This window comes from Chiloscyllium plagiosum, chromosome 13 (genome assembly GCF_004010195.1).
Source record: "Chiloscyllium plagiosum isolate BGI_BamShark_2017 chromosome 13, ASM401019v2, whole genome shotgun sequence".
Lineage (NCBI taxonomy): Eukaryota > Metazoa > Chordata > Chondrichthyes > Orectolobiformes > Hemiscylliidae > Chiloscyllium > Chiloscyllium plagiosum.
The window spans coordinates 26,866,497-26,886,874 of record NC_057722.1 but is presented as its reverse complement, the minus strand read 5'-3'; the positions used below and the strand labels follow the sequence as shown (position 1 = coordinate 26,886,874).

At 40.0% G+C, this 20,378-nt stretch overlaps 1 protein-coding gene across 3 annotated transcripts in view; it reads left to right on the top strand.

Annotated features, from left to right (window-relative positions):
- The window catches only part of LOC122555860 (protein FAM124B), a 75,893-nt gene that overhangs the window by 30,981 nt on the left and 24,534 nt on the right, over positions 1–20,378 (top strand). For 2 of the 3 annotated variants that reach the window (XM_043702080.1, XM_043702081.1), the window contains exons 3-4: positions 9,598–10,340; positions 13,904–18,006. In XM_043702080.1, coding sequence (XP_043558015.1) covers positions 9,598–10,340; positions 13,904–14,620 — 1,460 coding nt within the window. In that variant the 3' untranslated portion in view covers positions 14,621–18,006. Of the gene's footprint in view, positions 1–9,597; positions 10,341–13,903; positions 18,007–20,378 lie in introns of those variants that run through there. The other variant, XM_043702082.1, reaches the window with a different exon arrangement.

Here is a 20,378-nt window from a genome sequence, read left to right as displayed (position 1 = left end):
TTTTCGTTTCATAAAATAAATATGCATGATTTTGGAAATGTGCTTTGTACTTGCAATCAACCAGGATTTCCTGGATACTACTGTTCTAATACAGTAACTATTTCCAGAGTCTTATCAGCGTGTAGCAGTTGAGAAGGTATTGGCGCGGCATCAGAAATAATTGACCTCACTTGTATGTATGGGATTGGTAATGCCAAGCACTGGATAAAGTATTGTTTCTTGAGGAAATACACTGCATAAAAATGCTCATGTTAAGGCAGTTTTCACTTGAGGCTGGATAAGGATATAATTTACATGACCATTTCTATTATTAGGAAACTCTTGAAAGAACACCACATTTTTGATAAATCCAGTCAGTGCTGCCATAACACATTAGTTCCGTTCTCGTGCAATCCTGTGTTATAAGAAAATTGTGTAATTGCGACACTGTTTAAACTAATGGGGCTGGAATCACATTAAAACCAATACACACTTTAAAACTTCGCTTTAGAAACAATCACATTTTAGCTAACTCATGTTAATGAAACACCCTTTATAGCAAATGATCTGTATCAGAAATAAAGGTTGGAATAAGCCATTCATCCATTGAGTTGGTCCAGCCTTTCAACATGATCATGACTGATTTTTTTTCCTCCACTCCAACTTCTTGCTTAATCACCATATTTGCTTAGTCCAGAAAAATCCAATGATCAGTCTCCCCTTCAAATATACTATTATTTGCTGCTGCCTGCCTGAGAGAATTTTGAAGATTCACAGCACTTTGAATAAAGAAATTTCTTCTCATCACCATCGTAAAATAGCTGCTCTCTTATTCTGAGACAATGATCTACAATTTCAGGTATCCAGTCTGGGTAAACAAGCTCCCACTATTAGTCTTATACAGGCCTTTAAGGATTCAATGTGATCGTCTCTCATTCTCCTAAACCCCGCGTGCTGAATTTTAAAAGGAGCATTGGAACTGTAATGTCTGAGTAAAAAGCTGGTTCTGATCAAAGGTTTGCTGGCTGTTTGGCAATTTTCCTACAGGTAGCCTCTGACTTGACTGCCTCTAGGTCTGTGTCCAGTTAGGGATAATGGCAGGTTTCTGATATTGCCAGCCCAATCACAGGAACAGCTGGTCACAGCTGAGGAATGCAGGAGATTTGGAACTTTCCGAGAGGTGAATTGGGAAAAGCTTTCATCAGACCAAGGGTCAGAGGGTACACCCCTCCAACAGGGCCACTGGGGCAATGGGTACTGCCTTTGCTGCCCATAGTCCCTCCTCTGGCCCATGATGTGCCTCCATTTAGTTGGTAGTTACGCCAGGGATGGGAAGTCATCCCAAAATGTGATCAACACCATAACTGAACCTTTAATGATCGGTATCAGATGCTTGCCTCCCCAAATCCTTCTGCCTTCAGTACTATGCCCTGGCATAAAACCATGTTGGGTACTAATCCAATTCAGTCAACTACAAATTTATGGGCTTATTTGTTTCTCTTGGTCCTGTAACATTCTTACCAAGCCAAAATAGGTTTGTTACATGCAATCTATCAGGCACATTCTTCTCATGCCATGAGTTAATATTCGTTTCATTAAGCAAATATATCCTGCCTTAAGTAGAAAGATTGTATACCTTACCCCATTTGTAGTCATACAGAGGCCCTACGTAATTAGAGGAAGACACATGTATCCTTGTGTTTCAGTTCCTTTGTAGTGAAAGCTAACATACCATTAACCTTTACAATTGCTTACTGCACCTGAATTTTAAAACATGCAACTGTATGAATTAGGAGTAGGAGTTGGTCATTCAGCCCTTTGACCGTGCCCCACCACTCGATAGATCATGGCTAATCTGATTGTAAGCTCAAGTCTGCATTGTTACCTATCCTGGTGGCCTGTGGGCCCCTTGCTTAACAAGAATTTGTCTCCCTTTTCCTTAAAGCTCCTTCCACCACCTTTTCTGGAAGGAAGTTCCAAAGAAGTGAGAGAAATATTATACCTAACTTCACTTTATTTTTAAGAGGTAACTCTAGATTCTAGATTTCTAGATTTCCCAGAAAGAGGAATCATCCTCTCCATATCTATCCTGTTAAAACCCTTCAGGATTTTATATGTTTCAATTAGATGACCTGAACCCCAGTGGATACAAGCCTAGCAGTAAAACTCTAAGACAGAGGAGCAGAAATTAGGCCATTTAATCCATCGGGTCTGTTCTGCCATTCAATTATGGCTGATAAATTCCTCAACCCCATTCTCCCACTTTCTTCCCATAATCCTTTATCCCCCTGATACTCAAGAACCTGCCTATCTCTGTTTTAATCATACTCAATGCTCTGGTCTCCACAGCCTTCTGTGGCAAAGAATTCCATGGATTCACCACTCTCTGGCTGAAGAAGTTTCTCCTTATCTTCCTTTACTCTTCCCTTTACTCTCAGGCTATGCCTGAGGTCCTAGTCTCTTCTACCAATGGAAACATCTTCCCAAAATCTGCTGTGTCCAAACTATTCAGTATGTTTCAATTATATTCCCCCCTCTCCTTCTGAACTCCATCAAGTTCCTCATATGTTAAGCTTTTCATTCCTGGGGCCATTCTTGTGACCCTCCTCTGAAGGCCACGGTGGCACAGTGGTTAGCACTGCTGCCTCACAGCGTCAGAGACCCGGGTTCAGTTCCCGCCTCAGGCGACTCTCTGTGTGGAGTTTGCACATTCTCCCCGTGTCTGTGTGGGTTTCCTCCCACAGTCCAAAAAATGTGCAGGTTAGGTGAATTGGCCATGTTAAATAGCCCGTAGTGTTAGGTGAAGGGGTAAATGTAGGGGAATGGGTCTGGGTGGGGTACGCTTCGGTGGGTCAGTGTGGGCATGTTGGGCCAAAGGGCCTGTTTCCACACTGTAAGTACTCTGATCCTTCCTGAGAAATGGGGCCCAGAACTGCGCACAATATTCCAGTCTGTCCAATCCTTTCTCATAAGACAATCCTCTCCATCCAAGTATTCCTCTGGATACAAGAACACCTAGATCCCTCTGAATACAAATGTTTCTCAGCCTTTCAGCACTTAAAGCAAATGTACTTTCTAATTATCTAAGCAAACATAATGACTTAACATTTGTCACAAAATATTTCTTTTGCCTGGCCTTCCCCACTTCAGCTATCTGCATCACTTTGCTGTCTTTCCTCTCTCAGCATTTGCTTCTAAGAACAAACAGTGTCTAGTTTCCTTTCCAGAAACACACAATCTCCAATTACTGCACCCAGATTGGAGCTGGGTGTCGTTTAAACACTGTCCGGCTTGTTGAGCCCAGTGTTGCTCCCCGTGATCGTCATCTCCTAACATTAGCCCTGAGCCCTACAACTTAGCCGTGGAAACAATCATGCTGCACTGTTCCCATTCACCCCCACCCCATCTTTGTATAGACTCCCGCAATAATCCATTTCCTCTGTGCATTTTCATTTCCAGCCCTTGTGTGTTGAGTTGCCACCTTTCACAATGACTGCCCCCTCCACTGCTTCCCCATAATAATCTTCCCTACCATAGTAGTGGCTCTTCATAAACACCATTCATTTTTATTGAGCAGGTCCCTGACTGACTGTGGCCCATCCCACTGACCCACAATGGACAGATGTGACTGATTAATGACTGGGCCTCTGCTCACTGTGCAGCTCCTCACCTGACCTGCCATGAGTTCCTGGACTGGTTGAACTGGACCTGTATTACTGACAATGGCTCTCTTGCCAGACTCATTCTACCAGCTGACCATGTCCAAGCCCCTTAGAGTTTGAGACATGGCTGTTTGGTTGAAGTACATGCAATGTGTTGGCTGTGTGCGCTGCTGGTACATGATGGAGATGTGGTATTGACTGATCACTATTGACAACAATGGCAGACTGCTTATGCTAAGCAACAAGGTGACACAGATGTACTGTGAGCCTTTAACTTCTGAATGAGGTGGAAAACTGAGGGAAAAATGGCAAAGCATTGTAGAGATTCTGAGAGTATCAAAGTAGGTGCAAAATGAGTGAGCACTAAGAGAGCAAATGAGCTTTGAGGTGCACTCAATTTACAATCCATAAGTTGGATGCTTGTCCCTGCGTGTAAAGTGTCCTTGCAGCAGCATTGTGATGGAGAAGTGTTGGTGCATCTCAAAGTGCAGCAATGAAGTGGTGAAGTGAGTTGGAAAAATGCGGTGAGGCTGATCTGTGTTTGATGCCAATCTCCATGGATGGGGATTGTAAGTGGTCATTGCCCATGGAGTGTGCCCTGCAATACTGGGGACTGCTGTTCAAGATGGAGGTCCAGCAGAGCAGGTGGCAAGCTGGAGCCATCAGGGGCCTGATTCTGGATTTATGTCAGCAACTATCATCTAGTTCCTCTCCACTGCATGGGAGAATACAAAATTGCGTGCACATGATTAGGTACTAATTATATTTAAATACATGCAAATAGGCCATTCACCAATCACTGGTGAATCCTACCACAGGAAATGGTGGAATTTGACTTCACGTTTTTGAAAAAAATCTGGAATTAAGAGTCTAGTGATGACCGTGAATCCATTGTCAATTGTTGGAAAAACTCATCTGGTTCACTAATGTCATTTAGGGAAGGAAACTGCCATCCTTATCTGGTCTGGCCGACAAGTGACTCCGGACCCACAGCAATGTGGTTGACTCTTTACTGCCCTCTGGGCAATTAGGGATGGGCAATAAATGCTGATCTAGCAAGCAATACCCTCATCCCATCAAAGAACTTTTTTAAAATTCTCTTCTTGATGTTCAAAATCTGATTACAGGATTAGAGTTTTTTCCCTCAAAAGTTTCAAATCTCATTTTTCTAAGCTCACCTTATTTCCCCAACTGACACACCAGTACCCACATCATTCAGGAGATGAGAGTGTTCAGCCCTTAGAAACCACCATTGGTGGTTGAACTGGACCTGTTACTGACAATGGCTCTCTTGCCAGACTCACCAAGCATTTTTGCATTACCATTAAACATGGGAAAAATCATTAAAATTGCTTAAGACTTCATCTATTGACTTAAGTTTAATGCAGTGTAAACAAATAGTTTTGTCAGCAACCCTTATCAATATAGACATCTGGATGGTGTTACCTTTCAAACTTCAGTTTCTAATATTTTCTTTATGAAATGAAGCAGTCATGTTTTTGCAATGATCTGTAAAAGTTAGAAAATTCTTCGTTTGGACAGAAGCCCTTTCTTCTTTATTTCCTACATTACCCCTGCAACGTTTTCCAGCTCATGTGCAGGCACAGCTGTGTGCAAATATGTTATTTTAAATCTGATTTTTTTTTTAAAGGCAGATTTTTTTTCTTGCTTATTTGTTCAACTGTAGGAAAACTGATCTCCTGGAATCTATTGTGTGTACACAATAATGATCTGTCCAAAAGATTGATTCAAATATTTAATTACTTTTGGCAGTCTAAATTTAAAGTTGACCTGCTACATAAACAAATTTAGCTCTGAAATGTAATTGCCTCCAGATTAGCTTTGCAGCAGATGATTTATCTATTGCTATTCATAAGGTAGATATGCTTGAAATGCCGACCGTGTCCTGCTGGGCAGTTAAACAATGGCTTCTTGCTGAAACTTCAGTAAAATCCAATAAATATTTTCCCTCTTCCCCTAAATGGGTGGCCCATGCAATGTTTTCACTGTACTTGCTTTTTTAAAAGCATTACAGAGGTTTTATTTTAAAATAACTTGTGTGAGTAATCACAAGTACGTTGGACAAGGTAGCAGTCTACCTTTAATAAACTTTGTTTATGGCAAGAATCAAGGGGAGTGGGACTTTGAAATGCTTCACTTGAATTTTAATTAAACTCCATGAGTTATCATTCTGGAGTTAAATGGCACAATTGTATATGCACATTCCACCGGGGTACATGACACTTCTTATCAATTCAGTAGATATTCAATTCTTCCAGATTCACACCAAAATAATCCTTAGCTCCCAGAAGTTTACTTGTGTTCTTTTCCTTGCTGGATCTGGTACCTTCAAACTCCAGAACTGCCTTTCGCGGTGCAAGTATTACTGGAGATCTTCACTCTAGCGAAAGCTAAATACATAATTTTAACTCCACACCAAAGTATTGTTTCACTTTGAGAATTGGTTTCATCCTCATTCAGGCACAGTATACGAGAGACTTTTGGCATGTCTAGCTGCTCTCCCTCTCCTCCTAGTCCCTGGCAGATATCAATACATGGTCACCTGACCCCACTTCCCAACTCAGTAAGATTCACATTAGTCGGCACATGTCAGGATCAGATTGTGCCAGTAAATTGAATCTGCTGGTGAATAAACAGGATCATAAATGCACAGTGTATGGTGCCTTCTCAAATTGAGTAGTCACTATTACTCACCATAAGTGACCAAAACATCTCTCTATGTAGCGTTATGAATGCAGTCACTTTAATGAACTTCCATGCCTAGCATCAAAACATCTTTGTGATGTCATCTGGCAGATACCAGTTAGTATTCCAAAGTTTGGTAAACAGAAAATGCAGTGGTTGGGTGGTGGGTGGGGGGAGAGGGGTGTGGCGGGAGATATGGCTGGCAGTGGAGGTGGTTAGTGGAGAGCTGCACCTGAGCTACAAGTCAGTGCTTCTGGATTCACAGAATCATAGAATCACTACAATGTGGAAACAGACCCGTCGGCCCAACAAGTCCACACCGACCCTCCAAAGAGTAAGCCACCCTGACCCATTCCCCAAACCTATTATTCTACATTTACCCCTAAGTAATGCATCTAACCTACACATCTTGAACACTATGGGCAATTTAGCATGGCCAATCCACCCAACCTGCATATCTTTGGAAAGTGAGAGAAAACTGGAGCACCCAGAGGAAACCCACAAAGACACGGGGAGAATGTGCAAACTCCACACAGAGAGTCACCCGAGGCTGGGATCGAAACGGGTACCTGGCACTGTGAAGCAACAGTGCTAACCACTGAGCCGATTGTGAGGTCCCAATTAATGCAGTGTTTACAGCACTTACAAAAATATAACAAATTAACTGTGTATATATACAAACGTAGTCCTCGTCAGCGCTGATCCTTGAAAACTGCACTGTTTTCTAATTTTGTAAACAACCATATATCAGGGTTCTTTGTTGTCTAACTTATTTTTTATCCAAGCTTACACTGACCCTCCGATTCCATGAGCTTCAGTTTTGTTAAGCAATCTGTAATGTAATGCTTTGTCAAAGACTTTCTTTAAAAAAAAACCCACATTGTCAACTTTCATTTCACTCTAGCAACCTTCTCCATTAATTCATAAAAAAAGCTCAATCGCATTTGTCAAGCAGAGTCTGCTTTTTAGAAAGTTGTATATGCAGGGAAATAAATGGTGACATCTTGCAAAATGTCTAGATTACAGAGGAGGAATTGCTGAATGTCTTGAAATGATTAAAAGTGGATACATCCCCAGGACCTGATCAGGTGTACCCGAGAACTCTGTGGGAAGCTAGAGAAGTGCTTGCTGGGCCTCATGCTGAGATATTGGTATCATTGATAGTCACAGGTGAGGTGCCGGAAGACTGGTGGTTGGCAAACGTGCCACTGTTTAAGAAGGGTGGTAAGGACAAGCGAGGGAACTATAGACCAGTGAGCCTGACCTCGATGGTGGGCAAGTTGTTGGAGGGACAGGATGTACATGTATTTGGAAAGGCAAGGACTGATTAGATAGTCAACATGGCTTTGTGCGTGAGAAATCATGTCTCACAAACTTGATTGAGTTTTTTGAAGAAGTAACAAAGAGGATTGATGAGGACAGAGCGGTAGATGTGATCTATATGGACTTCAGTAAGGCGTTCGACAAGATTCCCCATGGGAGACTGATTAGCAAGGTTAGATCTCATGGAATACAGGGAGAACTAGCCATTTGGATACAGAACTGGCTCAAAGGTAGAAGACAGAGGGTGGTGGAGGAGGATTGTTTTTCAGACTGGGGGGTCTGTGACCAGTGGAGTGCCACAAGGATCGGTGCTGGGTCCTCTACTTTTTGTCATTTACATAAATGATTTGGATGCAAGTATAAGAGGTACAGTTAGTAAGTTTGCAGATGACAGCAAAATTGGAGGTGTAGTGGACAGCGAAGAGGGTTACCTCCGATTACAACAGGATCTTGGCCAGATGGGCCAATGGGCTAAGAAGTGGCAGATGGAGTTTAATTCAGATAAATGCGAGGTGCTGCATTTTGGGAAAGCAAATCTTCGCAGGACTTATACATTTAATGAGAAGGTCCTAGGGAGTGTTGCTGAACAAAGAGACGTTGGAGTGCATGTTCATAGCTCCTTGAAAGTGGAGTTGCAGATAGACAGAATAATGAAGAAGGTGTTTGGTATGCTTTCCTTTATTGGTCAGAGTACAGGCGTTGGGAGGTCATGTTGCGGCTGTACAGGACATTGGTTAGGCCACTGTTGGAATATTGCGTGCAATTTTGGTCTCCTTCCTACCTGAAAGATGTTGTGAAACTTGAAATGGTTCCGAAAAGATTTACAAGGATGTTGACAGGGTTGGAGGATATGAGCAATAGGGAGAGGCTGAACAGGCTGGGGCTGTTTTCCCTGGAGCGTCGGAGGCTGAGAGGTGACCTTATAGAGGTTTACAAAATTATGAAGGGCATAGATAGGGTAAATAGGCAAAGTCCTTTCCCTGGGGTCAGGGAGTCCAGAACTAGAGGGCATAGGTTTAAGGGGCAACCTTTTCACACACAGGGTGGTACGGGTATGGAATGAGCTGCCAGAGGAAGTAGTAGAGGCTGGTAAAATTGCAACATTTAAGAGGCATCTGGATGGGTATATGAATAGGAAGGGTTTGGAGGCATATGGGCCGGGTGCTGGCAGGTGGGACTAGATTGGGTTGGAATATCTAGTCGACATGGACGAGTTGGACCGAAGGGTCTGTTTCCATGCTGTACATCTCTATGACTCTATGACTCAAAGGAGTATGAGTATATATTGAAGGAGACCTTGTGGCCCAGGGGTAGTGTCCCTGTCTCTAGACTAGAAATTTCATGTCTGTTCTGCTACAAAGGTGTGTTATAACCTGTCTGAACAGATTAATTAATAATGTTTTGTATATTGATGTACTGATACCTCTGAGTGATCCTCTGTAAGGAGCTTATGCCAGCTTCAAGAGTATCCCATCTTCGATCAGCAAACATTTGTTTAACTAGCACCTGATAAACTAGCAGAAATGATATTCCTGAAATACTGACAGTTTACTGTTTTAGCATAGTCTCTGCAATGTCTGAGTAAGTCATCTCAGGGTGTGAGTGAGAAGGCTCTCTGCTGGCAAGTTTGATTGAAGGCAAAGCTGTATTATTATTTAGGTAGCTATGCTTTAATAAATTATAACAATGAGGTGAATACCTGTAATTACATTTGTATTACTTAGTGGGTGTTTTTACACTGATCATGTGGACTTCTTAATAAACTGGAATAATTGTTCAAATGGCACACTCCTGGTCCTGTAGGTGCTGGTTAATAAAACATTAACAAAATATTTGATATCCTTAATGAGTTTAAAATGATCAAGTAAATGAAGAATTAATTATTTGTTTCTATTTTGGTAATAATAACATTTGCTCTGTTTTTAAGGTGAATTTGTGTTGGAAGAGGGGCAGGATCCCTTCCAAATGACTGTGCATCTACTTGCAAATCCTGGTGAATCTCGAGGATTACAGAAAACACTAGACTGCTTGCTACATTGGCTAAGCCCGGATATCCAGTTGTTTCATGTTTCTGAGCGAGCAACACCAAAAAAATGCTGTGAAACACAGCACAGAAAAAAATCTGGCTACCCGTCACTCTCTGTTATTCTATTCCTGCATGAAGACTTTGGTGAAGAACGAATCTTACAAGTTCATGACTTTTTTCAGGGGCCACCATGGCAATATCATCACAGTGAAAGTGTGGGTGGGAAAATACTTCCTTATATGATTTGTTGTCAGGATTTCTATTCTTTAGATGCCAACATGCCAATCTGGGCTGTAAGACAGGTGCACTATGGGAATGAGATCTTGCGAGTTACTGTATGCTGCAGCAATGAAAACTTTGAAGATTCCGTCAAACTCTATGAGTTAATTTTGCAGAAGAAAGCTGCTGTGCAGAAAATTGACTTCTGCTGTTTCACAGTGTTCTCGAGCCAGAGTTTCTGTATCCAGCTCTCTTTAAAACAGTTGCCACTCGGAGTTCCTGTAAATCTGAAAGAATCAGCTGTGCTTCAATTCAGAGTGCATGCAATCGGAGAACTGGTGCCTCTTCTTCCAAATCCATGCATCCCCATCAGCAACACAAGATGGCAAACTGAAGACTATGATGGAAACAAGATCCTTTTCCAAGTAGGTATTGCACATGGACTATGAGAAATGTTTAGCACTTACTCAGACTTTCTATAAATGATTACTGTAATTGCACAATTTGTTGAATAAGATAGGGAGACTGCCTACAATATAACAGTATTACTGAAAGTTTTAAAGCGATTATAAATTAAGTTGCAGTCATTACACCACCTTCTTATTTTAAATTGAAAAATAAAATGAACTTTAGTGAGACCACATCTGGAGTGGTTGTGTACAGTTTTAGTCTTGTTAATTAAGGAGAGAAACAATTCCACTGAAAACAGATTAGAGAAGATTCACTTGCCTTATTCTTTGAATAAAGAAGGTGTATTACGAGGATACATTGAGCAGTTCAGACCTTTACTTACTGACATTTTGGAAGAATAAGATGTAATCATTTTGAAATATATACAAGGTTTTGAGAGGACTTGACAGGGTAAATACTGGAAAGATGTTCCCCCTTTTTGGGTAATCAACACCTAGAGGCCATAGTTTAAAAATAAGTGGTCTCCCATTTAAGACAGAGAAGAGGAGTGAATGTTTAAGGGTCATTAGACTTGCCCAGAGACCAGTGGAGACAGGATTGTCAATAAGCAAGGGACTTAAGGTTTCTGGAGGACAGGTAGGGAAGTGAAGGCCACAATTAAGCCATGGCAGGAAGAATAGAAAAGCAATATATTTAAACAGAGAGAGAGATTACCCAAATCTGTGGCACAGAGGAACATGGAGTACAAAAAACAACTAGAATACAGGTATAGAAAGTGATAAAGAAAGCAAATGAAATGTTTGATCTTTATTGAAAGGAGAATGGAGTATAAAATAGGGAACAGTTGATCCTGTTATACAGAGCATAATAAATTGGTTTATATAAGAATGAACATCTTCCAACAATAACATTGTCCATGTATCTTATTGTAACTGCCTCAGTTTAGAGTTGTTCATCAGCATGAACCAGTGTTTGTTTCCATTTTATTTTACAACTGAAAAAAATCTATGTCTATTATCCATGAAATTTAATTTATAGTCACTTTAACACCATTGGTAATATTGCTGAGAGACTCTGAGAAAGGTGTACCATCTGTAATTGGCCAAGGAATTTTAACATTGGTGTTAAATCGAAACAAAATGTGTAATACACGGAGGAGATTAGTGGTAGATAGTGATGAATGGTTCAGGTGAAGACAGCCCTAGCAGAAAAGCTTCCTCTTGACCCACACATTCAGCTGTCTGATCTAACTTACCATTTGTCAGTGTTCTTACAAATGATGTTCTTTGTAATTCTGCTTTTTAAATTTGGCTTCTAGCTGTTCGTAATTCCTAAGCAAAACTTTGTTATTAGTCCTGTCGGTGTTGTTGGCACCCATGTGGACCACAACATCTGGATCTTTCCCCTCTTATGCAAAATGCTTTGTGGTTCTGAATATATGGCCTGAATGCTGGCATTGGGCAATCAACATAGCTTTCAAGACTTGTGGTGTCAGATACATAGAAGTCTATCTATCTCCTAAGCATACTGTGCCCTATAAGATCTATGACCTTTCTCACTGCCCTCACTTAAATGGCACTTTGGAACAGAGTGCCATGGTCATTTCACTTAAATACTCTGCAGTTCTTGTTCTTGTCCATACAAGCTGCAAGTGCCTTGAATTTGTTGAAAAATTGCAGACGTTGAGGATTTTTCAACCTTTTCTATCCCCATGCCTACTTCACTCACAATCACATCAAGCTGTCCTTGACCGTGAACTAAATCTGGAATACTGAGATTGTGACTGTCTCCTGATACAAAGTGGCCTGGTGACTTCTCCCCCTCCCTTAGGCATTGCAGTGCCTGAAGCACACACTCCTGCTCAAATCTCAAGAAGATCTATGAGCAGCACATTCTTCCTGCAGATGTGATTACTATGTGCACACAAGTGTCCACCAACTCCTCCCCCCACCCCACCCACCACCACCACCACCACCATGCTGCAGCTGCGACACATCACCTATACCTGCCACTCTTACCATATTTTATTTAACTAATTAGGTTACACATCTTTAAAATGTCCCAGCTTCTAATTTGAATGAATACGTTAGTTTAGAGAAAGAAGTGGGGAAGAATATTTTGGATTCTTTGCTGTTATATGGCACTTACATTTTCTTTAGAAGGCAGATATTTGAATCTGAACCCACAGCCTCACATCCAACTCTGAACTCTTGCTGCTACCTCAGTGCTCACGCTGGCATCCCAGTTTTTCAGACCCTCGCTACTCCTTCCCCTCAGCCTACTGCATTCAGTCTTATAAGCATAATCTTTAATTGCTTTCTCTTCCATGTGTTTGAACATCAGCAATGTTACTAATGTGCTTTGCCTGAACTAATTACTATGGTCATGCATTTCACATACCTATTTTGGGTGAAGAAATCCCCTGAATTCCTTGTTGGATTTATTCATGACAATCAAATAAATCCTCTTGTGTTGGATTCCCTTACATTTTCCCAAATTTTTAATCTATCAATCCCTTTCATTATCTTAAAGACTTCAACAAGCCATCCAGAGCTAGTTCTGGAATGAACTTTGCAAATCTCTATTTTTTTCCTTCATCAAGGCCTCTTTTTTTTTTAAATATGGAAACCAGAATAGTACACAGTACTCTCAAGTCTGGTCTAACTCAGATTTGTTGTAGCATTTTTGCCTTTAAGTTTCATGTAGCTTCTGTCCATCAGTGTCTTCAATACCAGCACCCTGGAATTGACTTCCTGTTGTCACTGAATCAACAGTGGCAGGAAGAGTGATGCCCTGACATTACCCTGGCAATACTTGTTTATTAAGCTGTGATGTTAATTTAAATATGCATGTAATAGTTTGGCACCAGTCAATGGGCTCACAATGTCTGAAGTAAACTGTAAAAGGAGAATATTAATTTTACAGTACATGCAATGTAAGTATAATGTGAGTCTGTTGCCAAAATGTTTCTTGGCTTGAGTACTAATATATAACATGTAAAATATGCTCAGTACAATGCGGGTTTTTGAAAGTATTTGCGAAATGATTATTGAATATTTTTAAAAATAATTAAATCTGAAACTCTTCAAATCCCTTTAGAATTACTTATGGAAAATGAAATGGAACATTCACAAAGCAAATTCCTTTTCAGTAGATAGAATCATAGAATTTTAAAGTACAGGAGGAGGCCATTTGACCCATCGTGTCTGTACCAGCTTCCAGACGAGTCACGCAGCTAGTCCCATTCTGCAGCCCTATTGAACATTCGTTTAAATACAATCCAAGATAGTATGATTCATGTCCCTTGCAGGGTAAGAATTGATTTTAATACCTGATACCTTTCAAGTTTTGGACCTACTCAAATAACTTCCCTTACCATAATTCAACCATACTAAAAGTAGGTATTTAAGGTTTATTTTAAAGAGGTGCTTTTATTATGTAATTACATCTTGTATTATGTCAAGGTTCATTGAAAATGAAATAAGCTTATTTTGTTTGGAGTGCTTGTTGCTAACTAATGTCGCTGTGATCTTTAAATATCTTTATACTGATCTACTGACTTTGAACCTTGCAACAGATCAAAGGGGGAATGCAGTACTTGGGCAGAAGTTGCTCTGCTGGCGGTGGTTTGAACAATTACTCATGCAATTCAGTGCCATGCAATCAAACTTCACTTTCAGAAAGGTGGCTATACAACCAAATGCATCAGGAAAAGAGCAAAATGTTCTCCACTTTGACAGAAAATGAACAGGAGAGAAGATATGTGAAAGGAAAACAAAGAAATTGTTTACATGGAATGCTGGACAGAATTGAAAGCAGCACCTCGGAGAGTTTGTGCAGCACACCCAAAAGCAGTTCCTGTTACTCATCACAGCGCAGCAGTCCAGCAACGTTGTCTCGCTGTGATCTAGCGTATTGTTACAATACGTCTACAAAGCTCCAAAACTTTGAACATGAAACCAACACTGGACTACAAAATGCAGAAACTGATGTTGACACTGGAGTCATAGTTACAAAAACAAGTTTGTTGTCTGATGACAGCCTCTGTTCTTTAGACACATTTTCAACAGGTTTAAAGAACTGTCTTCCTGATTTAAGTTCAAAATCTTTTGCATTAAAATCAACAGTAAGTGCTGGACTAAAAGATGAAATGTCTTCTGAGAATATCAGTGTTTTGAGCAAAAAATGGCAAACTTCCAAAACTGACAAGAAAAGTACACCTTTTTGTCAACAAACATTTGAAACCTCCCAACAGTTTTATGCAAGTGGTGTGGAGGAAGAATTTTTCATCTAAGTTGACACACAGGAATTAATTGTGAAATACTGTTTTTGCCTGCAAACCATGTTAAGTGCAAATACTTGCATGAAGCCACATTATTGAATAACACTGCAGGTGTTTTGTAATTTTATTGAACGAGGAAAAATGTCTGTAACTCTCACATTTTATTAATTCTGCTACCACTTCACCTGCACTAAATGTAAGAATTTGTCTTCTGAAAATGTAGCTAAATCCCCTGAGCTGTGGATGAGCAGAATTCTTGATTTATCTTTAAACTGTAAATTGTTCTTAATGAATAATTTAAATCTAATTAATATAGAGTTGCAGAAACTGCACAAGATTTTTTCACGTAGCTCTAACCTTTTTAAAATAAGCAGTTAAACAAAATATAGCCTTTGCCAGTTTGACTAATCTCCATGATGTAGTGTAATAGACATGGTTCCTGTATCATTCAGAACTTTACCGACAATATAAGGACATGTTTGAAAAAGACTTATGATCAATTTGCAACCTGTTTGAGATTTCTGTTGGTACTAGTTAAATTTTTATTTTTGTTTTGATTTTGTATTCCTTCATGGATGTAGGCATTGCTGCCTTGTGAGTGTGTAACTTGGAGGGATCTTGTAGGTGGTGGTGTTCCCCTGCATTTGCTGCTGTTGACTGCTAGATCATAGTGGTCCTAGGTTTGGATGATGCACACTGTAGCCACTGTGCACTGAAATTGGAAGGAATGAATGCTGAAAGTGTAGATTGGGGTGCCAATCAAAAATGGGTTACTTTGTCCAGCGTGGTGGTAAGCTTAACAGCAGAAGATTGGATTGCTTGAGATAGTCACTGATGCAAAAAATTACATGAATGTCAGTTGGAAGTGACTTCAATTTGTTAATTCAGTTCATATAACAATTTACTATAATTAATTACAATTTTGCAATAAATGGCAAAACATTGGATTATAACACATTTGTGTCCACCATACAGCCCTTGAATTGTACTGTGTTCCAGAATTGAACATGATTCACTATTGATGTAGTTGAAAAGTATGGTGCTGGAAAAGCGCAGCATGCCTGGCAGCAACCGAGGAGCAGGAGAATCGACGTTTCGGGCATAAGCCCTTCTTCAGGATTGATGTATCGTGTATCAAATAATTGTATGAATCAAGAGAACAATCCAGTCAGACACAATTTCTTGTATGTTATCATCTTTTTGAAAAAAATTGTGTGCAACTTTAACAGTGGTACATTGTTCCTAGTGGCAGAACAGGAAATTAGTGCCACCTTCTTCTCACTCTCGCTTTTTTACTGCTTCCCATATGATTATGTTTGATATTCTAAAGTGCCAGTGGTGAATATGGGCAGCATGTGATCATGTAGTGAGGGAAGCCTTTCTGTGGTGAAACCCACCATCAGTTCCCAATGCAGCAGATGCAGGCAGGCAGTAATAAAGCCTGCTGAGCAGATAGCAAGGCACTTCTTCACAGCCATTATTTTCCTGCCATTAACACAAAACATATTAAGGGCACAAAGATGGCATGGGCAGTTTTCAGATTTGCATTTCTTTTGTAGATATTTCATTTTACATTGCTTTCACTGTACTTGTATGAGACTAGCTTTGTCAGAGAGAAGTATACTAGCATTCTGTACGGTTGGCAAACATTGCTGGTTATTGTGGAGTTAGGGGTATTTCTTTTATTGTGCAGGAAACAACATTGTAATTTCTTGTTTACTCTTTATTGAATGTTTATTATAGAGTCCAGTGTGATACTTGCCATTCTGAAATATATCTAAACTTGCAGTCTCAGGTCACCCTCCCAACTATGCATTATAAAAAGATATTGTCCAAGTTTACTCTCAGTGGGAATCATTGAAATGTTGTAGGTGAACCCAAGGCCCTGCAAGGAATCTTTCAGCTGACTCCCTGAACTGGAGCCACACGGTTATTATTGACCACATCCCTTAAGTGCCTTATTTTCACCTTAACTCTCTACGCTACCTTAACCACTGACACCCCTTTGCCCATCCTGTGCTTCCATGTAGGCTGCCACTCATCTCACCCCATTTTCACAAAGAACAAGCTTGGACTTTGGACATGACTGCACAGAATAGATTGATGTGCAGTATCCTTAAACTAACATGAACCAGGTACTGTGAGTGCCATGCCCTGCTAACTTTATCTTGAAGGTAAAGTGTAATATTTAAAATGTTAAGCTAATGAACATTAATGGCATGAAATATATTATCCTAATGGAAGACATTCACACACATACCACTGACTTCATCTCTGCATATCCAAGTATGGTCACAAAATCAAAAACTCAATTCACACCTTATTAAGTCACTCAGAATGCTATGTTTCACACTCCAGCACGCTCTATAAATTCTCCTTGTCCCGATGTTATTGCTTATACTCGACTTTGTGGAGCAGAAGCTGCAATAACAGCAATGGATCTTGTTAACTGCTTTAAAGTATTCTAGAGAGTTATGGCAGAAGCAAATTCACGACTAGTAATAGCTGACGTACAGAAAATGAAATACCTGCTACCTAACATAACCGACCAAGGCATGCTATAATTATTGGTATTTGAGTAAATTCTATAACTGGATTCTTTTCAACGATGACAACTGATAACATTGCAAATACAGTAACAACAATTAATTTAATTGTAATGGAATATATCCCTCTGCTCCTGTATAACAGCACAGTCAAACATAATGCTATGGACCAAGGTTCCACTAAACAGATAAAATTGTTTCTCATTGTTGACTTTCTCCCAGAAATGCAGATAGTTTGAGTAAAACATCATGTTTCAAGCTTTTGAATAGTATTCCAAATGTAACAATGAGAGTCTGAACTGTTTCAAAAATCTTGATTTTGTTGCTAAGTTCTTTCTCATGTATTTGCCAATTTCTTCCCAGTATTTTTATGCACATGCATTTACATGGTTGTGAATAGTATATGATTTAAATGAATGCCATTTAATTGCAATGAGCATCATCTCCAAAATGAAATATCCAAGCACGATATGATCCACAGTAAGATGAAAAATTAAAGAGTTACAAGTGTTAATTAGCTGAAGTCTTCAGTCAATCCAAACATGTGCATGACATTCAGTAATGATTAGAGTGAACTAGGAATTCCAAAACTAAAGCACAGAATGAAACTCTTTCGTAATACTGTACATTGAAAATTGTGATTGGTTAAATTACTCACCACTTGTCTTTCCTGGGTTTGTTAAATTTGTTTTTGGGACATGGGTGATACTGAAAAGTGTGTTTTTGCTTTACATGCCTAATTGATCTGAGAAGGTTATGATGGGAAGGTACTGGTGTTGAACTAGGGTGGACAAAGTCAGAAGTTGCCCAACACCAGATTATAGGTTTATTTGAAATCTCAAGCTCCAGAGCATAGCACCTTCATCAGGTGACCACTTCATCTGATGAAGGGACTATGTTCTGAAAGCTTGGGATTTCAAATGAACCTGTTGGACTCTAACCTGGTCATGTGACTTCTGATTTTGAGAAGGTGCCTATGTGAAACTGTAGTGGTCTTGCTGTAATAGCCCTTCCACGATGAGAAATTCTGCATGTTGCTAATGACCGAATTAAAATGGAACTTATTTTTTATTGAGATAATGAGATAGACAAGAGAATTGCAGCATGGGATGATATCATTCACATACTGTAACTGAATTCTATTTGTTAAACTGTATTAAAATGCCAACATGTTTGAATATAATGGTCTTTAAAATGACTGTTCAAATAATATATTTTCTGAGAACTTTAACATCTGCAATTATGGCATCACAACTGAAGAAACAATGGATAATTGAATCTATCTTTTTAAATAGAGAAGATGTATAAATTCAGAAAATAAAACGAGTTTTTGAGATCTCATTTAACTTCACTTGCATACAGTCTTTCAGGGAAACAGGCATGAGGTCATTTTCCAGATGTTTGCTAATTAAACTAACAATTGATTTCAGAATCGGGTTTATATTGTCAGGCTGTCAAATTGAGCTTAAAAATGTGTTGCTGGAAAAGCACAGCAGGTCAGGCAGCATCAAAGGAACAGGGTTGTTTGGTATTGGAATTAGTCCTCCTGGGAGCAGATGCGGCGGCGGCGAAGGAATTGGGAATATGGGAACAACCCAGATGGCCTCCTTCTTCAAAGACCGCAATTTCCCCTCAAGATTCATGGAACTTATTATGTTATATTATGAACAATAGAAGATAGATCTTTATTGTGGTGGGAAAGGAAAATTTGAATGTTCCAATTAAAATGAGAAAAATTAAAATGAACTATTCAAGGTAATCAACTTAGTATTTTAAAAAAAACATGATTAGCATGTTTGGAATCAAGGTGGTGGATATGGCAAGAAATAGCAGGATTAGGAGTGACATCTGCAATTCTGCAATCTGATTCTCAGCAAGGAGTTTAAGGAAGAGTTAGTAAAATTGAATACTGATCACCTTGGACCACTCCCTCACACCTATTAACTGGCTATAGTATGGCACTGTTGTAAAGCTAAGAAAGGCCAGACCATGGCAACACGTCGCCTGGAGGAAGAGCGCTTCATCTTCCGCCTAGGAACCCTCCAACCACAAGGGATGAATGCAGATTTCTCCAGCTCCCTCATTTCCCCTCACCTCACCTTATCTCAGTCCCAACCCTCGGACTCAGCACCGCCTTCTTGACCTGCAATCTTCTTCCCGACCTCTCTGGCCTATCACCCTCACCTCAACCCCCTTCCACCTATCGTATTCCCTACGCCCCTCCCCCAAGTCCCTCCTCCCTACCTTTTATCTTAGCCTGCTTGGCACACCCTCCTCATTCCTGAAGAAGAGCTTATGCCCGAAACGCCGATTCTCCTGTTCCTTTGATGCTGCCTGACCTGTTGTGCTTTTCCAGCAACACATTTTTAAGCTCTGATCTCCAGCATCTGCAGTCCTCACTTTCTCCTAGGCTGTCAAATTGAGCAAATTACAACCAATCAATATTTCCACTTGAACTTCATAATAACTGAAGTCAATTTACTCTTTCACTGGTATAATTCCATACCCTTTCCCCTGATCTTGTCCTTTCATGAAGACAGCCCACTCAGCTGAATAAGACAGCGCAGACCGTTTGAAAGGTATCAGTTTTATAAAGAATATATAATGTTTTGGAACATGAATTGTGAAAAATAGATGCAGGCCAATATGGGAAAATGTGAACTAATCCATTCTGGTATGAAAAATATAAATATCTTCATTTTTGGATGTAGAAAGCAGAACTCTACAGAGAGATCTGTGTGTGATGGCACATGAATCACACAAAGTTGATGTGTCAGATACGGCTTGTTATTAAGAAGGCCAATGAAACATCAGCATTTATTGCAAGGGAAGAGGGGCTTGTTGCACAGTGTAGCATCCCCTGCCTCTGTGCCTGAAGGTCTGGATTCAATACCCACCTGCTATGAAGGTATGTCATAACATCTCCCAACGAGTTTGATTTTTTTTAAAAAAACTGCAAGAGGGATTGAGCATAAAAGGAGGGAGATGTTGCAGTTCACAGAAGGTTCACTCAAATGATTCCTCGAATGGGATTATCTTTTGAGGACAGACTAAACCGATTGAGTTTTTATATCCATTGATGTTTAGAAGAATAAGGGGCAATTTCATTGCAAAATATAAGATTCTGAAGGCATGCCACATGGTGGGTGCTGGGAGAATGTTTCCCCTTGTGGACTAGGCTGGAACTAGGAGTCAGAATTAAAAATTAAGAGTCTCCCATTTAA